The sequence below is a fragment of the Lolium perenne genome, chromosome 1 (genome assembly GCF_019359855.2).
Source record: "Lolium perenne isolate Kyuss_39 chromosome 1, Kyuss_2.0, whole genome shotgun sequence".
NCBI lineage: Eukaryota > Viridiplantae > Streptophyta > Magnoliopsida > Poales > Poaceae > Lolium > Lolium perenne.
In genome coordinates this window covers 15,286,814-15,311,196 of record NC_067244.2, presented here as the reverse complement: position 1 = coordinate 15,311,196, position 24,383 = coordinate 15,286,814, and the positions used below count along the sequence as shown (strand labels likewise).

Sequence of the window (24,383 nt, the reverse complement as noted above, 5' to 3'; positions counted from 1 at the left end):
CAATCACATAATCACATGGAAGTTAAGGCTGTAACAATAAACAACCACACAAAGATGAACAACAAACAAAATCTATTCATCTTCAATCTTCAATCCTTCTAGTGTGCCACCATCCAGTAGCCTGGAAATAGCAACTCCGTGTGACCGTCAAGATTCAGTTGCATCCAATAGCCATAGTATCCCGCTGGTCCTCCGGGAGAAGATACGCCCAAAGTTGGATCCAATGCGCCGCACGAATAATAACCTGCAAAAAATTGGTTCCCTTGTGTTTATTAAACACAATATCATTTCTACTTGTCTAAATAGACCAACAAATCGCTGAAATTCCAATACGCAAAGTTGGATCAAGTTTTACTACGACAAGCTTTGTCCGCTCCTGTGATGGAGGGGTGAGGACGGCAACACGCCTTTGGCTCGCGTCAGTGTTTGTAGTCGTCGCTAGGTGGTCTGTAAAACAATGAGTTTGGGGAACGCTCGACACCCAATAGGGTTGGCATTGGTTTATATTTATAGTGTACAAGAGTACAAGAGTTACAATACATGTACGTATACGGAAGCTATTATATAGAGTCTAACACCCTCCCTCAATCTTAACCGTGTCATCGAACATCCAAGAGGTTAAGATTGCGCCTACAGCCTTGAAACAACGGCAAGGACAACGGCTTTGTGAAGATGTCTGCAAGTTGATCCTTAGAGGAGATAAACCTGACTCGCAGTAGCTTCCGTGCAACACGTTCCCTCACAAAGTGATAGTCAACTTCAATGTGTTTTGTTCGGGCATGAAACACTGGGTTAGATGACAGATAGGTTGCACCGATGTTATCACAACAAAGGATAGGAGACTGAGACTGTGAAACCCGCAGTTCCCGCAGTAGGGACTGGACCCAGATCAACTCAGCTGTAGCATCACCAACAACTTTATACTCAGCTTCAGTACTGCTTCGAGACACTGTAGCTTGCTTGCGAGCACTCCAGGCAATCAGAGTTGAGCCAAAGAACACTGCATATCCCCCCGTGGATCGCCGATCATCAGGATTGCCAGCCCAATCAGCATCAGAATACGCAGAAAGCAAGCCTGAAGAAGCAGAAGAGAGACGCAAGCCATAGGTCGCCGTATGGCGTACATAGCGTAGAATTCGCTTCACAGCAGTCCAGTGTGTATCCCTTGGTGAGTGTAGATATTGACAGACACGGTTCACAGCATAAGATATGTCAGGCCGAGTGAGAGTAAGGTACTGCAGCCCACCAACAACACTGCGGTACTCAGTAGCATCCTCAGCAGACAGAAGCGTGCCATCATCAGAAGTAAGTGGATCAGTGACAGACATAGGTGTGAGAGCAGGCTTACACTGAAGCATGCCAGCACGTCGCATGAGATCCTCAGAATACTTCTTCTGTGTCATAGAAAGGCCGGTATCATCATGAGTGACCTCCAGACCCAAGAAGTAATGAAGCTTGCCAAGATCCTTCACAGCAAAGGCCGTCCGAAGAGAGGACACCAGGCGGTTAGCAGCAGTGACCGAGGAACTGACAAGAATGCTATCATCAACATAGACCAGGATGTACATAGTAACCTGGGGTCGCTGAAACAGGAACAAAGAGGTGTCCGCTGTTGAGGGAATAAACCCAAGAGCTCGAAGAGCTGTACCGAGACGCGCATGCCAAGCGCGAGGAGCCTGCTTGAGGCCGTATAGAGCCTTCACCAGGCGACATAGGTGAGCAGGCCGGTCTGGATCAGCAAAGCCAGGAGGCTGGCGCATGTAAACCTCCTCATCAAGGACACCATGCAGAAAAGCGTTCTGCACATCCAACTGGCGAAGAGACCAACCACGCGTAACAGCCAGCGAGAGAAGCACACGGATAGTAGTAGGCTTCACAACTGGACTGAAGGTATCCTCATAATCAAGACCATAGCGCTGCTTGAACCCTTTTGCAACCAGGCGCGCCTTGTATCGCTCAATGGACCCATCAGCATGCTTCTTGACTTTGAAAACCCATTTACAATCAATAATGTTGACGCCTGGCTTGGGGGGAACAAGAGTCCAGGTATCATTCTTGAGAAGAGCCTGATATTCCAGTTCCATGGCACTGCGCCAATGAGGAATTTGCATTGCAGCAGTATAGTGATGAGGCTCTGCAGTAGGATCATCAGTAGCCTGAGCAAGACATGCTGCAAGCCAAGCAACAGTTCCATCAGTGCGCTCGCGAGGACGAACAATACCACTCTTGCTGCGTGTATGAGGTCGATGAGCCACAGGCGCAGGTAGGGTCACAGAAGGAGACGCGTTCGGCGTCGTCGAAGGAGAAGACGCAGGCGGTGGCGACGGAGAACGTGCCACAGGCGATTGCGGAGCAGGGGACGCCTGCGGCGTCGGCCCAGCCGGCGGAGTGGGCGGGGCGGACGGTGAGGTCGCGGAGGGCGACGGCCCTGGGCTGGGTGGAGGAGACGCCGGCCCAGTCGATGGGAGCGCCGAGGGCGACGGGCCGGCAGCAGGTTGCCGCGGCGACGCGGGAGGCGACGTCCCAGTGGGCGGCCCAGGCGACGCACGCAGAGGCGCGGGGGCTGGCACAGGCACCGAGGGCGCTGCATGTCCCATGCGGCGATCGACGTCCGGGGCAGAGGCACCGCAACCAGCCTGTGCGGGAGCAGCATAAGAGGGAGCATCATCCAGAAGCTCGAGGCGAGCACCACGACCAATTCCTGCACCATGGTTAGACAACAACACAGGCGAATACGCAATATCCAGAAATTGACCAGGCAACACAGGAGATGAAGTGGTAGGCGGTGTATAGGACTCGGCTATGGGAAGAGAGGCAAAATGAAAAAAGTGACTCATCAAACACAACGTCGCGAGAGATATAAACGCGGTTGGACGGGACATGAAGACACTTGTAACCCTTATGCATGGAACTGTAGCCAAGAAACACACATTTTTTCGAGCGAAACTCGAGCTTGCGACTGTTATAGGGGCGAAGATGTGGCCAGCATGCGCACCCAAAAACTTTTAAAAAGTTATAGTCAGGTGGCTCATGGAAGAGAAGTTCAACTAGAGACTTCATATTAAGGAGATGTGTGGGCAAGCGATTGATCAAATAACATGCAGTGGTGAAGGCGTCGCTCCAAAAGCGAAAAGGTACAGAAGCATGAGCTAACAGGGTGAGACCAGTTTCAACGATGTGGCGGTGATTGCGTTCAGCGGCACCATTTTGCTGATGTGTATGAGGGCAAGCAACACGATGAGCTATCCCATGAGTCTGAAAGAAGGTGTTGAGGTTACGGTTTTTGCCCCCCCCCCCCCCCCCCAATCCGACTGTACGTGAACAATTTTAGTTTTGAGGAGACGCTCAACATGTGCCTGGAACTGGAGAAAGACAGTAAACACATCAGACTTACGCTTAAGTAAATACAGCCATGTAAAGCGACTATAAGCATCAATGAAACTGACATAATAATTATGACCACTGACTGAAGTTTGGGCATGGCCCCACACATCCGAATACACAAGTTCAAGAGGAGCTGTAACTATATGAGTAGACTCAGAAAAAGGTAACTGATGACTCTTGCCCTGTTGACAGGCATCACAAACTGCTGGTGCTTTAGTACTAGACACAAAGGGGAGATCATGGCGACGAAGCACATGGCGAACAACTGGGGTAGCAGGATGGCCAAGGCGAGCATGCCACTGTGAGGGGGCGGCACGCACGCCTGATGTCTACGCATGCTTCTATTCATGTAGACAATGTTGAGCCTCCAAGAGCAGAGGTTTGTAGAACAGCAGCAAGTTTCCCTTAAGTGAATCACCCAAGGTTTATCGAACTCAGGGAGGTAGAGGTCAAAGATATCCCTCTCAAGCAACCCTGCAATTAAGATACAAGAAGTCTCTTGTGTCCCCAACACACCTAATACACTTGTCAGATGTATAGGTGCACTAGTTCGGCGAAGAGATAGTGAAATACAAGTAATATGGATGATTGTAAGTAGTAATTGCAATCTGAAATAAAGAAGGCAGCAAGCAAACATGTAACAGAACTTGTTGGAAACGGTGTTTCAATGCTTAGAAACAAGGCCTAGGGATCATACTTTCACTAGTGGACACTCTCAACATTGATCACATAACTGAATAAATAAATGCTACTTTCTACACTCTCTTGTTGGATAACAAACACCATTCATTATGTAGGGCTACAAAAGCACACCTCAAGCCGGAGTAAACAAGCTCCACAACATCCGGAGTTCATATTAGAGTAACCTCTAGAGTGCATAATAGACCGTTGCAATTTAGACCGAGTACTAACATAGCATACACACTATCAACAATACCTATGAAAGGGGGAATAGATCGCATCAATACTATCATAGTAATAGTTAACTTCATAATCTACAAGAGATTACAATCATAACCTACGCCAAGTACTACATGATGCACACACTGTCAACATTACATCATGGAGGAGGAATAGACTACTTTAATAACATCACTAGAGTAGCACATAGATTAATAGTGATACAAAGCTCATGATCACATAAAGATCACACCATGGGAGAGAGAGATGAACCACATAGCTACCGGTAGAGCCCTCAGTCTCGGGGGAGAACTACTCCCTCCTCATCATGGGAGACAACAACGACGACGAAGATGGCGGTGGTGTCGATGGAGATGACTCCCGGGGGCAATTCCCCGTCCCGGCGGCATGCCGGAATAGAGACTTCTGTCCCCCGAAACGGAGTTTCGCGATGGCGGCGGCGCCCCTGGAGTCTTTCTGGAGTTTCGTCAATTGGTGTAGGGTTTTCACGTCACGAGAGACTATATAGGCGAAGAGGCGATGTCGGTGGAGTCCCGAGGGGCCCACACCATAGGGTGGGGTGGCCCCCTGATGGCGTGTAACTCACACGTTCGTTGGGAACACCAAGAGGAAGGTATGATGCGCACAGCAGCAAGTTTTCCCTCAGAAAGAAACCAAGGTTTATCGAACCAGGAGGAGCCAAGAAGCACGTTGAAGGTTGATGGCGGCGGGATGTAGTGCGGCGCAACACCAGAGATTCCGGCGCCAACGTGGAACCTGCACAACACAACCAAAGTACTTTGCCCCAACGAAACAGTGAGGTTGTCAATCTCACCGGCTTGCTGTAACAAAGGATTAACCGTATTGTGTGGAAGATGATTGTTTGCAGAAAACAGTAGAACAGTATTGCAGTAGATTGTATTTCAGTATAGAGAATTGGACCGGGGTCCACAGTTCACTAGAGGTGTCTCTCCCATAAGATAAACAGCATGTTGGGTGAACAAATTACAGTTGGGCAATTGACAAATAAAGAGGGCATGACCATGCACATACATATTATGATGAGTATAGTGAGATTTAATTGGGCATTACGACAAAGTACATAGGCCGCTATCCAGCATGCATCTATGCCTAAAAAGTCCACCTTCAGGTTATCATCCGAACCCCCTCCAGTATTAAGTTGCTAACAACAGACAATTGCATTAAGTATTGCGCGTAATGTAATCAGTAACTACGTCCTTGAACATAGCACCAATGTTTTATCCCTAGTGGCAACAGCACATCCATAATCTTAGAGATTTGTCACTTCCCAGTTCACGGAGACATGAACCCACTATCGAGCATAAATACTCCCTCTTGGAGTTACAAGCATCTACTTGGCCAGAGCATCTACTAGTAACGGAGAGCATGCAAGATCATAAACAACACATAGACATGACTTTGATAATCAACATAACAAGTATTCTCTATTCATCGGATCCCAACAAACGCAACATATAGAATTACAGATAGATGATCTTGATCATGTTAGGCAGCTCACAAGATCCAACAATTAAGCACAATGGGGAGAAGACAACCATCTAGCTACTGCTATGGACCCATAGTCCAGGGGTAGACTACTCACACATCACTCCGGAGGCGACCATGGCGGCGTAGAGTCCTCCGGGAGATGACTCCCCTCTCCGGCAGGGTGCCGGAGGCGATCTCCTGAATCCCCCGAGATGGGATTGGCGGCGGCGTCTCGATGGGTTTTCCGTATCGTGGCTCTCGGTGCGGGGTTTCGCGACGGAGGCTTTAAGTAGGCGGAAGGGCAGGTCGGGAGGCGGCACGAGGGGCCCACACCACAGGGCCGCGCGGCCAAGGGGGGGGCCGCGCCGCCCTAGGGTGTGGCCACCTCGTGGCCCCACTTCGTCTCCTCTTCGGACTTCTGGAAGCTTCGTGGCAAAATAGGACCCTGGGCGTTGATTTCGTCCAATTCTGAGAATATTTCGTTACTAGGATTTCTGAAACCAAAAACAGCAGAAAACAGCAACTGGCACTTCGGCATCTTGTTAATAGGTTAGTTCCAGAAAATGCACGAATATGACATAAAGTGTGCATAAAACATGTAGATAACATCAATAATGTGGCATGGAACATAAGAAATTATCGATACGTTGGAGACGTATCAGCATCCCCAAGCTTAGTTCTGCTCGTCCCGAGCGAGGTAAAACGATAACAAAGATAATTTCTGGAGTGACATGCCATCATAACCTTGATCATACTATTTGTAAAGCATATGTAGTGAATGCAGCGATCAAAACAATGTATATGACATGAGTAAACAAGTGAATCATAAAGCAAAGGCCTTTCATGAATAGCACTTCAAGACAACATCAATAAGTCTTGCATAAGAGTTAACTCATAAAGCAATAATTCATAGTAAAAGCATTGAAGCAACACAAAGGAAGATTAAGTTTCAGCGGTTGCTTTCAACTCATAACATGTATATCTCATGGATATTGTCAACATAGAGTAATATAATAAGTGCAATAAGCAAGTATGTAGGAATCAATGCACAGTTCACACAAGTGTTTGCTTCTTGAGGTGGAGAGAAATAGGTGAACTGACTCAACAATGAAAGTAAAAGAATGGTCCTCCATAGAGGAAAAGCATCGATTGCTATATTTGTGCTAGAGCTTTGATTTTGAAAACATGAAACAATTTTGTCAACGGTAGTAATAAAGCATATGTATCATGTAAATTATATCTTACAAGTTGCAAGCCTCATGCATAGTATACTAATAGTGCCCGCACCTTGTCCTAATTAGCTTGGACTACCGGATCATCACAATGCACATGTTTTAACCAAGTGTCACAAAGGGGTACCTCTATGCCGCCTGTACAAAGGTCTAAGGAGAAAGCTCGCATTGGATTTCTCGCTATTGATTATTCTCAACTTAGACATCCATACCGGGACAACATAGACAACAGATAATGGACTCCTCTTTTATGCATAAGCATGTAACAACAATTAATAATTTTCTCATATGAGATTGAGGATATTGTCCAAAACTGAAACTTCTACCATGGATCATGGCTTTAGTTAGCGGCCCAATGTTCTTCTCTAACAATATGCATGCTTAACCATAAGGTGGTAGATCGCTCTTACTTCAGAAAAGACGAACATGCATAGCAACTCACATGAAATTCAACAAAGAGTAGTTGATGGCGTCCCCAGTGAACATGGTTATCGCACAACAAGCAACTTAATAAGAGATAAAGTGCATAATTACATATTCAATACCACAATAGTTTTTAAGCTATCTATCCCATGAGCTATATATTGCAAAGGTGAATGATGGAATTTTAAAGGTAGCACTCAAGCAATTTACTTTGGAATGGCGGAAAATACCATGTAGTAGGTAGGTATGGTGGACACAAATGGCATAGTGGTTGGCTCAAGTATTTTGGATGCATGAGAGGTATTCCCTCTCGATACAAGGTTTAGGCTAGCAAGGCTTATTTGAAACAAACACAAGGATGAACCGGTGCAGCAAAACTCACATAAAAGACATATTGTAAACATTATAAGACTCTACACCGTCTTCCTTGTTGTTCAAACTCAATACTAGAAATTATCTAGACCTTAGAGAAACCAAATATGCAAACCAAATTTTAGCATGCTCTATGTATTTCTTCATTAATGGGTGCAAAGCATATGATGCAAGAGCTTAAACATGAGCACAACAATTGCCAAGTATCACATTACCCAAGACATTTATAGCAATTACTACATGTATCATTTTCCAATTCCAACCATATAACAATTTAACGAAGAAGAAACTTCGCCATGAATACTATGAGTAGAAACTAAGGACATACTTGTCCATATGCTACAGCGGAGCGTGTCTCTCTCCCATAAAGTGAATGCTAGGATCCATTTTATTCAAACAAAACAAAAACAAAAACAAACCGACGCTCCAAGCAAAGCACATAAGATGTGATGGAATAAAAATATAGTTTCAGGGGAGGAACCTGATAATGTTGTCGATGAAGAAGGGGATGCCTTGGGCATCCCCAAGCTTAGACGCTTGAGTCTTCTTAGAATATGCAGGGGTGAACCACCGGGGCATCCCCAAGCTTAGAGCTTTCACTCTCCTTGATCATGTTGCATCATACTCCTCTCTTGATCCTTGAAAACTTCCTCCACACCAAACTTAGAACAACTCATTAGAGGGTTAGCGACAATAAAAATTAACATGTTCAGAGGTGACACAATCATTCTTAACACTTCTAGACATTGCATAAAGCTACTGGACATTAATGGATCAAAGAAATTCATCCAACATAGCAAAAGAGGCAATGCGAAATAAAAGGCAGAATCTGTCAAAACAGAACAGTTCGTATTGACGAATTTTATCGAGGCACCAGACTTGCTCAAATGAAAATGCTCAAATTGAATGAAAGTTGCGTACATATCTGAGGATCACTCACGTAAATTTGCATAATTTTCTGAGTTTCCTACAAAGAAAACAGCCCAGATTCGTGACAGCAAAGAAATCTGTTTCTGCGCAGTAATCCAAATCTAGTATGAACTTTTCTATCAACGACTTTACTTGGCACAACAAAACACTAAACTAAGATAAGGAGAGGTTGCTACAGTAGCAAACAACTTCCAAGACACAAAATAAAAACAAAGTACTGTAGGTAAAAACCATGGGTTGTCTCCCATAAGCGCTTTTCTTTAACGCCTTTCTGCTAGGCGCAGAAAGTGTGTATCAAGTATTATCAAGAGACGAAGTGTCAACATCATAATTTGTTCTAATAATAGAATCATAAGGTAACTTCATTCTCTTCCTAGGGAAGTGTTCCATACCTTTCTTGAGAGGAAATTGATATTTTAATATTACCTTCCTTCATATCAATGATAGCACCAACAGTTCGAAGAAAAGGTCTTCCCAATATAATGGGACAAGATGCATTGCATTCAATATCCAAGACAACAAAATCAACGGGAAAAAGGTTATTGTTAACGGTAATGCGAACATTATCAACTTTCCCCAAAGGTTTCTTTGTAGAATGATCAGCAAGATTAACATCCAAATAACAATTTTTTAGCGGTGGCAAGTCAAGCATATTATAAATTTTCTTAGGCATAACAGAAATACTTGCACCAAGATCACATAAAGCATTACAATCAAAATCTTTAACCTTCATCTTAATGATGGGCTCCCAACCATCCTCTAGCTTTTTAGGAATAGAGGCTTCGCGCTCTAGTTTCTCTTCTCTAGCTTTTATGAGAGCATTTGTAATATGTTGCGTGAAAGCCAAATTTATAGCACTAGCATTAGGACTTTTAGCAAGTTTTTGCAAGAACTTTATAACTTCAGAGATGTGGCAATCATCAAAATTCAAACCATTATAATCTAAAGCAATGGGATCATCATCCCCAATGTTGGAAAAAATTTCAGCAGCTTTATCACAGGCAGTTTCAACGGTTTTAGCGATTTCAGCAGTTTCTCGCGCTTTGCATTAGAAGTGGAAACATTGCTAACACCAATTCTTTTATTATTAATAGTAGGAGGTGCAGCAACATGTGCAGCATTAGCATTACTAGTGGTGGTAATAGTCCAAACTTTAGCTACATTCTTCTCTTTAGCTAGTTTTTCATTTTCTTCTCTATCCCACCTAGCACGCAATTCAGCCATTAATCTTATATTCTCATTAATTCTAACTTGGATGGCATTTGCTGTAGTAACAATTTTATTTTCAATATCCCTATTAGGCATAACTTTCGATTTCAAAAGATCTACATCAGCAGCAAGACTATCGACTTTAGAAGCAAGTATATCAATTTTCCCAAGCTTTTCTTCAACAGATTTGTTAAAAGCAGTTTGTGTACTAATAAATTCTTTAAGCATGGCTTCAAGTCCAGGGGGTGTGTTCCTATTATTATTGTAAGAATTCCCATAAGAATTAGCATAACCGTTACCATTATTATAAGGATATGGCCTATAGTTATTACTAGAATTGTTCCGATAAGCATTGTTGTTGAAATTATTATTTTTAATGAAATTCACATCAACATGTTCTTCTTGTGCAACCAATGAAGCTAATGGAACATTATTAGGATCAATATTAGTCCTATCATTCACAAGCATAGACATAATAGCATCAATCTTATCACTCAAGGAGGAGGTTTCTTCGACAGAATTTACCTTCTTACCTTGTGGAGCTCTTTCCGTGTGCCATTCAGAGTAATTGATCATCATATTATCAAGAAGCTTTGTTGCTTCACCAAGAGTGATGGACATAAAGGTACCTCCAGCAGCTGAATCCAATAAATTCCGCGAAGAAAAAATTTAGTCCTGCATAGAAGGTTTGGATGATCATCCAAGTAGTCAGTCCATGGGTTGGGCAATTTTTAACCAAAGATTTCATTCTTTCCCATGCTTGTGCAACATGTTCAGTATCTAATTGTTTAAAATTCATTATGCTACTCCTCAAAGATATAATTTTAGCAGGGGGATAATATCTACCAATAAAAGCATCCTTGCATTTAGTCCATGAATCAATATTATTCTTAGGCAGAGATAGCAACCAATCTTTAGCTCTTCCTCTTAATGAGAAAGGGAACAATTTTAGTTTAATAATATCACCATCTACATCTTTATATTTTTGCATTTCACATAGTTCAACAAAATTATTAAGATGGGCAGCAGCATCATCAGAACTAACACCAGAAAATTGCTCTCGCATAACAAGATTCAGTAAAGCAGGTTTAATTTCAAAGAATTCTGCTGTAGTAGCAGGTGGAGCAATAGGTGTGCATAAGAAATCATTATTATTTGTGGTTGTGAAGTCACACAACTTAGTATTTTCAGGGGTAGCCATTTTAGCAATAGTAAATAAAGCAAACTAGATAAAGTAAATGCAAGTAACTAATTTTTTTGTGTTTTTGATATAGCAAACAAGATAGCAAATAAAGTAAAACTAGCAACTAATTTTTTTGTATTTTGATTTAGTGCAGCAAACAAAGTAGTGAATAAAACTAAGCAAGACAAAAACAAAGTAAAGAGATTGGGAAGTGGAGACTCCCCTTGCAGCGTGTCTTGATCTCCCCGGCAACGGCGCCAGAAAAAGAGCTTGATGGCGTGTAACTCACACGTTCGTTGGGAACCCCAAGAGGAAGGTATGATGCGCACAGCAGCAAGTTTTCCCTCAGAAAGAAACCAAGGTTTATCGAACCAGGAGGAGCCAAGAAGCACGTTGAAGGTTGATGGCGGCGGGATGTAGTGCGGCGCAACACCAGAGATTCCGGCGCCAACGTGGAACCTGCACAACACAACCAAAGTACTTTGCCCCAACGAAACAGTGAGGTTGTCAATCTCACCGGCTTGCTGTAACAAAGGATTAACCGTATTGTGTGGAAGATGATTGTTTGCAGAAAACAGTAGAACAAGTATTGCAGTAGATTGTATTTCAGTATAGAGAATTGGACCGGGGTCCACAGTTCACTAGAGGTGTCTCTCCCATAAGATAAACAGCATGTTGGGTGAACAAATTACAGTTGGGCAATTGACAAATAAAGAGGGCATGACCATGCACATACATATTATGATGAGTATAGTGAGATTTAATTGGGCATTACGACAAAGTACATAGACCGCTATCCAGCATGCATCTATGCCTAAAAAGTCCACCTTCAGGTTATCATCCGAACCCCTCCGGTATTAAGTTGCTAACAACAGACAATTGCATTAAGTATTGCGCGTAATGTAATTAGTGACTACATCCTTGAACATAGCACCAATGTTTTATCCCTAGTGGCAACAGCACATCCATAACCTTAGAGGTTCTTGTCACCCCTCCAGATTCACGGAGACATGAACCCACTATCGAGCATAAGTACTCCCTCTTGGAGTTACTAGCATCAACTTGGCCAGAGCATCTACTAATAACGGAGAGCATGCAAGATCATAAACAACACATAGACATAACTTTGATAATCAACATAACAAGTATTCTCTATTCATCGGATCCCAACAAACGCAACATATAGAATTACAGATAGATGATCTTGATCATGTTAGGCAGCTCACAAGATCCGACAATGAAGCACAATGGGGAGAAGACAACCATCTAGCTACTGCTATGGACCCATAGTCCAGGGGTAGACTACTCACACATCACTCCGGAGGCGACCATGGCGGCGTAGAGTCCTCCGGGAGATGATTCCCCTCTCCGGCAGGGTGCCGGAGGCGATCTCCTGAATCCCCCGAGATGGGATTGGCGGCGGCGACGTCTCTGGAAGGTTTTCCGTATCGTGGCTCTCGGTACTGGGGGTTTCGCGACGGAGGCTTTAAGTAGGCGGAAGGGTAGGTCAGGAGGCGGCACGAGGGGCCCACACCACAGGGCCGCGCGGCCAAGGGGGGGCCGCGCCGCCCTAGGGTGTGGCCACCTCGTGGCCCCACTTCGTCTCCTCTTCGGACTTCTGGAAGTTTCGTGGCAAAATAGGACCCTGGGCGTTGATTTCGTCCAATTCCGAGAATATTTCGTTACTAGGATTTCTGAAACCAAAAACAGCAGAAAACAGCAACTGGCACTTCGGCATCTTGTTAATAGGTTAGTTCTAGAAAATGCACGAATATGACATAAAGTGTGCATAAAACATGTAGATAACATCAATAATGTGGCATGGAACATAAGAAATTATCGATACGTTGGAGACGTATCACCCCCCTCCTGGCCACGCCGGCTGATGGGGAGGAGGCCCTGGGCCTCCTCTGGCTTGGCCCTTTTGGCTCCGTGAGTCTTCTGGTGGAATAGAATTTATGTGATTTTTCTGGATTTTTCCGAGTACTTTGGTTTTTGGGCCTTTTCTGCAATAAACAGACATAATAAACAGAAACTGGCACTGTGGCATCTTGTTAATAGGTTAGTCCAATAAATGCCATAATATGATATAAAGTGCATATAAAATATGTAGGTATTGTCATAAAACTAGCATGGAACATCAGAAATTATAGATACGTTGGAGACGTATCAAGCATCCCCAAGCTTAGTTCCTACTCGCCCTCGAGTAGGTAAACGATAACAAGGATAATTTCTGAAGTGACATGCTACTATCATAATCTTGATCAATACTATTGTAAAGCATATGAGATGAATGAAGTGATTCGAAGCAATGGTAAAGACAATGACTAAACAACTGAATCATATAGCAAAGATTTTTCATGAATAGTACTTTCAAGACAAGCATCAATAAGACTTGCATAGGAGTTAACTCATAAAGCAATAAATTCTTAGTAGAAAGTTTTGAAGCAACACAAAGGAAGATATAATTTTCAGCAGTTGCTTTCAACTTCAACATGTATATCTCATGGATAATTGTCAACACAAAGTAATATGATGAGTGCAAATAAGCAAGTATGTAGGAATCAATGCACACAGTTGACACAAGTGTTTGCTTCTAAGATAGAAGGAAGTAGGTAAACTGACTCAACATAAAGTAAAAGAAAGGCCCTTCGCAGAGGGAAGCATGGATTACTATTTTTGTGTTAGAGCTTTTATTTTGAAAACATGGAAACAATTTTGTCAACGGTAGTAATAATTCATATGTGTTATGCATAAGACATCCTATAAGTTGCAAGGCTCATGCATAGAATACCAATAGTGCTCGCACCTTGCCCTAATTAGCTTGGATTTTCATGGATTATCATTGCATTACATATGTTTCAACCAAGTGTCACAAAGGGGGTACCTCTATGCCGCCTGTACAAAGGTTCAAGGAGATAGATCGCATTTGATTTCTCGTTTTCGATAGATCTCAACTAAGGACATCCATACCGGGACAACATAGAAAACAGATAATTGACTCCTCTTTAATGCATAAGCATTCAACAACAGATAATATTTTCATAAGAGATTGAGGTTTAATGTCCAAACTGAAACTGCCACCAATATACATGGCTTCGGTTAGCGGCCCAACGTTCTTCTCTAATAATATGCATACTCAAACCATTTGATCATGATAAATCACCCTTACTTCAGACAAGACAACATGCATAGCAACTCACATGATATTCAACAAAGGTGTAATAGTTGATGGCATCCCCAGAAACATGGTTACCGCTCAACAAGCAACTTATAAGAAATAAGATACATAAGCGACATATTCAATACCACAATAGTTTTTAAGCTATTTTCCCATGAGCTATATATTGCAAAGACAAGGAATGAAATTTTAAAGGTAGCACTCAAGCAATTTACTTTGGAATGGCAGAGAAATACCACATAGTAGGTAGGTATGGTGGACACAAATGGCATAGGTTTTGGCTCAAGGTTTTGGATGCACGAGAAGTATTCCCTCTCAGTACAAGGCTTTGGCTAGCAAGGTTGTTTGAAGAAAACACAGGTACAACAAAACTTACATAAGAACATATTGCAAGCATTATAAGACTCTACACTTTCTTCCTTGTTGTTCAAACACTTCACCAGAAAATATCTAGACTTTTAGAGAGACCAATCATGCAAACCAAATTTCAACAAGCTCTATGGTAATTCTTCATTAATAGGTGCAAAGTACATGATGCAAGAGCTTAAACATGATCTATTGAGCAAAACAATTGCCAAGTATCGAATTATTCAAGACAATATACCATTTACCACATGAAGCATTTTTTGTTCCCAACCAAATGACAATAAGCGATGAGGCTTTCAGCTTCCGCCATGAATATTAAAGTAAAACGAAGAACACAAGTGTTCAAATGAAAAAGCGGAGCGTGTCTCTCTCCCACATAAGGTATGATCTAATTTATACAGAGAACTAAGATAACAAAACAAAAATAAAAGCACACAGACGCTCCAAGTAAAGTACATAAGATGCGATGGAATAAAAATATAGTTTCACTAGAGGTGACCTGATAAGTTGTTGATGAAGAAGGGGATGCCTTGGGCATCCCCAAGCTTAGACGCTTGGGTCTTCTTGAAATATGCAGGGATGAACCACGGGGGCATCCCCAAGCTTAGACTTTTCACTCTTCTTGATCATATCATATCATCCTCCTCTCTTGACCCTTGAAAACTTCCTCCACACCAGACTCAAAACAATCTCATTAGAGGGTTAGTGCATAATCAAAAATTCACATGTTCAGAGAGGACACAATCATTCTTAACACTTCTGGACATTACCCAAGGCTACTGAAAGTTAATGGAACAAAGAAATCCACTCAACACAGTAAAAGAGGCAATGCGAAATAAAAGGCAGAATCTGTCAAAACAGAACAGTCCGTAAAGACGAATTTTTTAGAGGCACTTAACAGGCTCAGATGAAAAAAACTCAAAACTAATGAAAGTTGCGTACATATCCGAGGATCACGCATGTAAATTGGCAGATTTTTTTGATTCTTCTACAGAGAGATCTACTCAAATTCGTGACAGGTAGAAATCTGTTTCTGCGCAGCAATCCAAATCTAGTATCAACTTTACTATTAGAGACTTTACTTGGCACAACTATATGATAAGGAGAGGTTGCTACAGTAGTAACAACTTCCAAGACACAACAAAACAGTAGCAAGATAAAACATGGGTTATCTCCCAAGAAGTGCTTTCTTTATAGCCATTAAGATGGGCTCAGTAATTTTAATGATGCTCGCGCAAGAAATAAGAGTTGAAGTAAAAGAGAGCATCAAGAAGCAAATTCAAAACACATTTAAGCCTAACCCACTTCCTATGAAAAGGAATCTTGTAAATAAACAAGTCATGTAAGCACAATGCAACAAGCATATAAAGGCAACACAAGCGCAACTTCAAGATTCTCAACATAAAGAGGGGAAACATAATATTATTAAGATGCATATAACCATGTTTCCCTCTCTCATAATAACTTTCAGTAGCATCATGAACAAACTCAACAATATAACTATCACATGAAACATTCTTATCATGAGCTACATGCATAAAATTATTACTCTCCACATAAGCATAATCATTACTATTAATTGTAGTGGGAGCGAATTCAATAAGATAGCCTTCATTATTATTCTCATGACCATAATCATCATATATAGGAGGCATATTGTAATCATAATTAATTTTCTCCTCAATAGTAGGTGGACTGAAAATATAATAGTCATCATTGTAATCATCATATATAGGTGGTAAAGTATCATCATAGTAAATTTTCTCCTCCATGCTTGGAGGACTAAAAATATCATGCTCCACAAAACCAGCTTCCCCAAGCTTAGAATTTTCCATAGCATTAGCAACAATGGTGTTCAAAGCATTCATACTAATAACATTGCCATTAGCATGCATATAAAGTTCCATATATTTTTTAATTTTCTCTTCAAACACCTCATGTCCTAACTCAACATAAATACTATAAAGATCTCTAATATTTTTGTTGTTTTCCATTAAGCCTAACTAGTGAAAATAAAAACAAGAAACAAAAATATATAATTGCAGGATCTAAAGGAAATAGCTTCGAGCACTCACACACCGGCAACAGTGCTAGGAAATAGCTTAGTAGTCGGAGGATGTGAATACCTTTTACCTTACCTCCCCGGCAACGGCGCCAGAAAATAGCTTGATGTCTATGCACGCTTCTATTCCTGTAGACAGTGTTGGGCCTCCAAGAGAAGAGGTTTCTAGAACAGCAGCAAGTTTCCCTTAAGTGAATCACCCAAGGTTTATCGAACTCAGGGAGGTAGAGGTCAAAGATATCCCTCTCAAGCAACCCTGCAATTAAGATACAAGAAGTCTCTTGTGTCCCCAACACACCTAATAAACTTGTCAGATGTATAGGTGCACTAGTTCGGCGAAGAGATAGTGAAATACAAGTAATATGGATGATTGTAAGTAGTAATTGCAATCTGAAATAAAGATGGCAGCAAGCAAACATGTAACAGAACTTGTTGGAAATGGTGTTTCAATGCTTAGAAACAAGGCCTAGGGATCATACTTTCACTAGTGGACACTCTCAACATTGATCACATAACTGAATAAATAAATGCTACTTTCTACACTCTCTTGTTGGATAACAAATATCATTCATTGTGTAGGGCTACAAAAGCACACCTCAAGCCGGAGTAAACAAGCTCCACAACATCCGGAGTTCATATTAGAGTAACCTCTAGAGTGCATAATAGACCGTTGCAATTTAGACCGAGTACTAACATAGCATACACACTGTCAACAATAGCTATGAAAGGGGGAATAGATCGCATCAATACTATCATAGTAATAGTTAACTTCATAATCTACAAGAGATTACAATCATAACCTACGCCAAGTACTACATGATGCACACACTGTCAATATTACATCATGGAGGAGGAATAGACTACTTTAATAACATCACTAGAGTAGCACATAGATTAATAGTGATACAAAGCTCATGATCACATAAAGATCACACCATGGGAGAGAGAGATGAACCACATAGCTACCGGTAGAGCCCTCAGCCTCGGGGGAGAACTACTCCCTCCTCATCATGGGAGACAGCAACGGCGGTGAAGATGGCGGTGGTGTCGATGGAGATGACTCCCGGGGGCAATTCCCCGTCCCGGCGGCGTGCCAGAACAGAGACTTCTGTCCCCCGAAACGGAGTTTCGCGATGACGGCGGCGCCCCTGGAGTCTTTCTGGAGTTTCGTCAATTGGTGTAGGGTTTTCACGTCACGAGAGACTATATAGGCGAAGAGGCGATGTCGGTGGAGTCCCGAGGGGCCCACACCATAGGGTGGGGCAGCCCCCCTCCTGGCCGCGCTGGCTGATGGGGAGCAGGCCCTGGGCCTCCTCTGGCCTGGCCCTTCTGGCTCCGTGAGTCTTTTGGCGGAATAGAATTTATGTGATTTTTCTGGATTTTTCTGAGCACTTTGGTTTTTGGGCCTTTTCTGCAATAAACAGACATAATAAACAGAAACTGGCACTGTGGCATCTTGTGTATAGGTTAGTCCAATAAATGCCATAATATGATATAAAGTGCATATAAAACATGTAGGTATTGTCATAAAACTAGCATGGAACATCAGAAATTATAGATACGTTGGAGACGTATCAACGCCACTGAAGACCTGAGGGGCGGTAGAGGCGGCAGGGGCGGCAGGGGCATCTAGCACATAAAGACCATCACAACTCCGACCTCTAAGAAACACGTCCCGGGTAACTCGGTCCTTGACAAAAAAATGGAACGGGTGAAACTCAACAAAGACATCATTATCAATGGTAAGCCGTTTAACCGAAAGAAGATTACGAGTGACCGAGGGAACACGAAGGACATTACGAAGATGAACATGTCTAGAGGTATGTGAAAGGAGCGATGCTTGGCCAACATGGGAGATGTGCATACCTGTGCCGTCGGCGGTACGGACTTGGTCGTGGCCGGCGTAGGTCTCCCGAGGGTTGAGCCTGGAGAGCTCATGTGTCAGGTGATCAGAGGCACCAGTGTCCATGTACCAAGTCGCATCGACGGGATAGGTTGTAGTAGACCCGTGTGTATGAGTCGCAAGGGCAACTTGCTTCTCATTGCCGCTACCGTCGTTCCCAATGCCCAAGAAATCCTGCTTGAAGCGGCGATGACAACGGGAGGCGAGGTGTCCTGCAATGCCACAGAGCTGGCAGGGTGCCTTGGTACCGCATGTGGTGCAGACCCAGGACCGGCCACGTCCGCCCGTCGTGGTCGCGGGGCGCGGCTGCGAGGCCGGCTGCTTGGGCGGCTGCGGAGGGGACCCGCTGAACGGGCGAGGCTGCTGCTGGTTGCGTCCACCGCGGTAAGCAGCATTGACGGGTGCGTCAAAGGATGGACCATCCGGGCGGCGAGCTCCAAGGCATTGCTCCGTATTTAGAAGATGTGCATACATATCATGGGCACTAATAGGATTAGTGCTATCTCGCCCTTCAACGTTCTCCACAAGAGAGTCATAGTCCTCGCCAAGGCCCTTGAGGATGTACCCGATGAATTCAGAATCACGAAGGGGCTGACCAATGGAAGACAATATATCAGCCAGCTCTTTAGCCTCATTGTAGTAGGCCGTCACAGATTTGTCCAGTTTCTTGAGATCACCAAGTTTATTGCGAATGGCCATGGACCGCGCCATGGACTGAGAGGAGAAACTGGCGTCAAGGGTAATCCAGGCTTGGTGCGAGGTGGCAGCAAAGAGGACCATAGACGCCACAGTCGGCATAAGAGAGGACTGGATGGCGCTGAGAATAGCTTGATCCTGTGCCATCCACTGACGATGAGCCGGGTTCGGGAGCGCCATAGGTGTACCATCAGGAGCAAGCACATGCACCATAGACGGTGGACACGGGATGGTGCCATCAACATAGCCATCAAGGTAGTAGCTGCGCAGAAGGGGGAGCACTTGAGCTCGCCACACCAGGTAGTTGTCAGGATTCAACTTGACTGTCACAAGGTGTGCCAGATGCACTGGTGGAGGATCACGCACAGGGCCAGCCTGATACGCGTACAACAAGCGTCCGTTGGGAACCCCAAGAGGAAGGTGTGATGCGTACAGCGGCAAGTTTTTCCTCAGTATGAAACCAAGGTTTATCGAACCAGTAGGAGCCAAGAAGCACGTTGAAGGTTGATGGCGGCGGGATGTAGTGCGGCGCAACACCAGGGATTCCGGCGCCAACGTGGAACCTGCACAACACAACCAAAGTACTTTGCCCCAACGAAACAGTGAGGTTGTCAATCTCACCGGCTTGCTGTAACAAAGGATTAGATGTATAGTGTGGATGATGATTGTTTGCAGAAAACAGTAGAACAAGTATTGCAGTAGATTGTATTTCAGTATAGAGAATTGGACCGGGGTCCACAGTTCACTAGAGGTGTCTCTCCCATAAGATAAACAGCATGTTGGGTGAACAAATTACAGTTGGGCAATTGACAAATAAAGAGGGCATGACCATGCACATACATATTATGATGAGTATTGTGAGATTTAATTGGGCATTACGACAAAGTACATAGACCGCTATCCAGCATGCATCTATGCCTAAAAAGTCCACCTTCAGGTTATCATCCGAACCCCCTCCAGTATTAAGTTGCTAACAACAGACAATTGCATTAAGTATTGCGCGTAATGTAATCAGTAACTACGTCCTTGAACATAGCACCAATGTTTTATCCCTAGTGGCAACATCACATCCATAATCTTAGAGATTTCTGTCACTTCCCCAGATTCACGGAGACATGAACCCACTATCGAGCATAAATACTCCCTCTTGGAGTTACAAGCATCTACTTGGCCAGAGCATCTACTAGTAACGGAGAGCATGCAAGATCATAAACAACACATAGACATGACTTTGATAATCAACATAACAAGTATTCTCTATTCATCGGATCCCAACAAACGCAACATATAGAATTACAGATAGATGATCTTGATCATGTTAGGCAGCTCACAAGATCCAACAATTAAGCACAATGGGGAGAAGACAACCATCTAGCTACTGCTATGGACCCATAGTCCAGGGGTAGACTACTCACACATCACTCCGGAGGCGACCATGGCGGCGTAGAGTCCTCCGGGAGATGACTCCCCTCTCCGGCAGGGTGCCGGAGGCGATCTCCTGAATCCCCCGAGATGGGATTGGCGGCGGCGGCGTCTCAGTAAGGTTTTCCATATCGTGGCTCTCGGTACTGGGGGTTTCGCGACGGAGGCTTTAAGTAGGCGGAAGGGCAGGTCAGGAGGCGGCACGAGGGGCCCACACCACAGGGCCGCGCGGCCAAGGGGGGGGGCCACGCTGCCCTAGGGTGTGGCCACCTCGTGGCCCCACTTCATCTCCTCTTCGGTCTTCTGGAAGCTTCGTGGCAAAATAGGACCCTGGGCGTTGATTTCGTCCAATTCCGAGAATATTTTGTTACTAGGATTTCTGAAACCAAAAACAGCAGAAAACGACAAGCGGCACTTCGGCATCTTGTTAATAGGTTAGTTCCAGAAAATGCACGAATATGACATAAAGTGTGCATAAAACATGTAGATATCATCAATAATGTGGCATGGAACATAAGAAATTATCGATACATCGGAGACGTATCAGCATCCCCAAGCTTAGTTCTGCTCGTCCCGAGCAGGTAAAACGATAACAATGATAATTTCTGGAGTGACATGCCATCATAACCTTGATCATACTATTTGTAAAGCATATGTAGTGAATGCAGCGATCAAAACAATGTATATGACATGAGTAAACAAGTGAATCATATAGCAAAGACTTTTCATGAATAGTACTTCAAGACAAGCATCAATAAGTCTTGCATAAGAGTTAACTCATAAAGCAATAATTCAAAGTAAAAGCATTGAAGCAACACAAAGGAAGATTAAGTTTCAGAGGTTGCTTTCAACTTATAACATGTATATCTCATGGATATTGTCAACATAGAGTAATATAATAAGTGCAATATGCAAGTATGTAGGAATCAATGCACAGTTCACACAAGTGTTTGCTTCTTGAGGTGGAGAGAAATAGGTGAACTGACTCAACAATAGAAGTAAAAGAATGGTCCTCCATAGAGGAAAAGCATCGATTGCTATATTTGTGCTAGAGCTTTGATTTTGAAAACATGAAACAATTTTGTCAACGGTAGTAATAAAGCATATGTATCATGTAAATTATATCTTACAAGTTGCAAGCCTCATGCATAGTATACTAATAGTGCCCGCACCTTGTCCTAATTAGCTTGGACTACCGGATCATCACAATGCACATGTTTTAACCAAGTGTCACAAAGGGGTACCTCTATGCCGCCTGTACAAAGGTCTAAGGAGAAAGCTCGCATTGGATTTCTCGCTATTGATTATTCTCAACTTAGACATCCATACCGGGACAACATAGACAACAGATAATGGACTCCTCTTTTATGCATAAGCATGTAACAACAATTAATAATTTTCTCATATGAGATTGAGGATATATGTCCAAAACTGAAACTTCCACCATGGATCATGGCTTTAGTTAGTGGCCCAATGTTCTTCTCTAACAATATGCATGCTTAACCATAAGGTGGTAGATCTCTCTTACTTCAGACAAGACGAACATGCATAGCAACTCACATGAAATTCAACAAAGAGTAGTTGATGGCGTCCCCAGTGAACATGGTTATCGCACAACAAGCAACTTAATAGGAGATAAAGTGCATAAGTACATATTCAATACCACAATAGTTTTTAAGCTATTTGTCCCATGAGCTATATATTGCAAAGGTGAATGATGGAATTTTAAAGGTAGCACTCAAGCAATTTACTTTGGAATGGCGGAAAATACCATGTAGTAGGTAGGTATGGTGGACACAAATGGCATAGTGGTTGGCTCAAGGATTTTGGATGCATGAGAGGTGTTCCCTCTCGATACAAGGTTTAGGCTAACAAGGCTTATTTGAAACAAACACAAGGATGAACCGGTGCAGCAAAACTCACATAAAAGACATATTGAAAACATTATAAGACTCTACACCGTCTTCCTTGTTGTTCAAACTCAATACTAGAAATTATCTAGACCTTAGAGAGACCAAATATGCAAACCAAATTTTAGCATGCTCTATGTATTTCTTCATTAATGGGTGCAAAGCATATGATGCAAGAGCTTAAACATGAGCACAACAAATGCCAAGTATCACATTACCCAAGACATTATAGCAATTTACTACATGTATCATTTTCCAATTCCAACCATATAACAATTTAACGAAGAAGAAACTTCGCCATGAATACTATGAGTAGAGCCTAAGGACATACTTGTCCATATGCTACAGCGGAGCGTGTCTCTCTCCCATAAAATGAATGCTAGGATCCATTTTATTCAAACAAAACAAAAACAAAAACAAACCGACGCTCCAAGAAAAGCACATAAGATGTGATGGAATAAAAATATAGTTTCAGGGGAGGAACCTGATAATGTTGTCGATGAAGAAGGGGATGCCTTGGGCATCCCCAAGCTTAGATGCTTGAGTCTTCTTGATATATGCAGGGGTGAACCACCGGGGCATCCCCAAGCTTAGAGCTTTCACTCTCCTTGATCATGTTGCATCATACTCCTCTCTTGATCCTTGAAAACTTCCTCCACACCAAACTTAGAACAACTCATTAGAGGGTTAGTGGATAATAAAAATTAACATGTTCAGAGGTGACATAATCATTCTTAACACTTCTGGACATTGCACAAAGCTACTGAAAGTCAATGGAATCAAAATATCCATCGAACATAACAAAACAGGCAATGCGAAATAAAAGGCAGAATCTGTCAAAACAGAACAGTTCGTATTGACGAATTTTATCGAGGCAACAGACTTGCTCAAATGAAAATGCTCAAATTGAATGAAAGTTGCGTACATATCTGAGAATCACTCACGTAAATTGGCATAATTTTCTGAGTTACCGACAGAGAAAACAGCCCAGATTCGTGACAGAAAAGAAATCTGTTTCTGCGCAGTAATCCAAATCTAGTATGAACTTTTCTATCAACGACTTTACTTGGCACAACAAAACACTAAACTAAGATAAGGAGAGGTTGCTACAGTAGTAAACAACTTCCAAGACAAAAAATAAAAACAAAGTACTGTAGTAAAAACCATGGGTTGTCTCCCATAAGCGCTTTTCTTTAACGCCTTTCAGCTAGGCGCAGAAAGTGTGTATCAAGTATTATCAAGAGACGAAGTGTCAACATCATAATTTGTTCTAATAATAGAACCAAAAGGTAACTTCATTCTCTTTCTAGAGAAGTGTTCCATACCTTTCTTGAGAGGAAATTGATATTTTATATTACCTTCCTTCATATCAATGGTAGCACCAACAGTTCGAAGAAAAGGTCTTCCCAATATAATGGGACAAGATGCATTGCATTCAATATCCAAGACAACAAAATCAACAGGGACAAGGTTATTGTTAACGGTAATGCGAACATTATCAACTTTCCCCAAAGGTTTCTTTGTAGAATGATCAGCAAGATTAACATCCAAATAACAATTTTTCAGCGGTGGCAAGTCAAGCATATTATAAATTTTCTTAGGCATAACAGAAATAGTTGCACCAAGATCACATAAAGCTTTACAATCAAAATCTTTAACCTTCATCTTAATGATGGGCTCCCAACCATCCTCTAGCTTTCT

The 24,383-nt window shown here is 42.8% G+C and overlaps 1 protein-coding gene across 1 annotated transcript; it reads right to left on the bottom strand.

Annotated features, from left to right (window-relative positions):
* Positions 1-72: 72 nt before the first annotated feature.
* LOC139831492 (uncharacterized) lies at positions 73-19,530 on the bottom strand. Its single transcript, XM_071820782.1, has 4 exons — positions 18,618-19,530; positions 2,222-2,636; positions 706-2,088; positions 73-121 (listed from the first exon to the last, which is right to left on the bottom strand). Exons 1-4 carry the CDS (start codon positions 19,528-19,530, stop codon positions 73-75), a joined length of 2,760 nt encoding a protein of 919 aa, XP_071676883.1.
* Between the last annotated feature and the right edge of the window lie 4,853 nt (positions 19,531-24,383).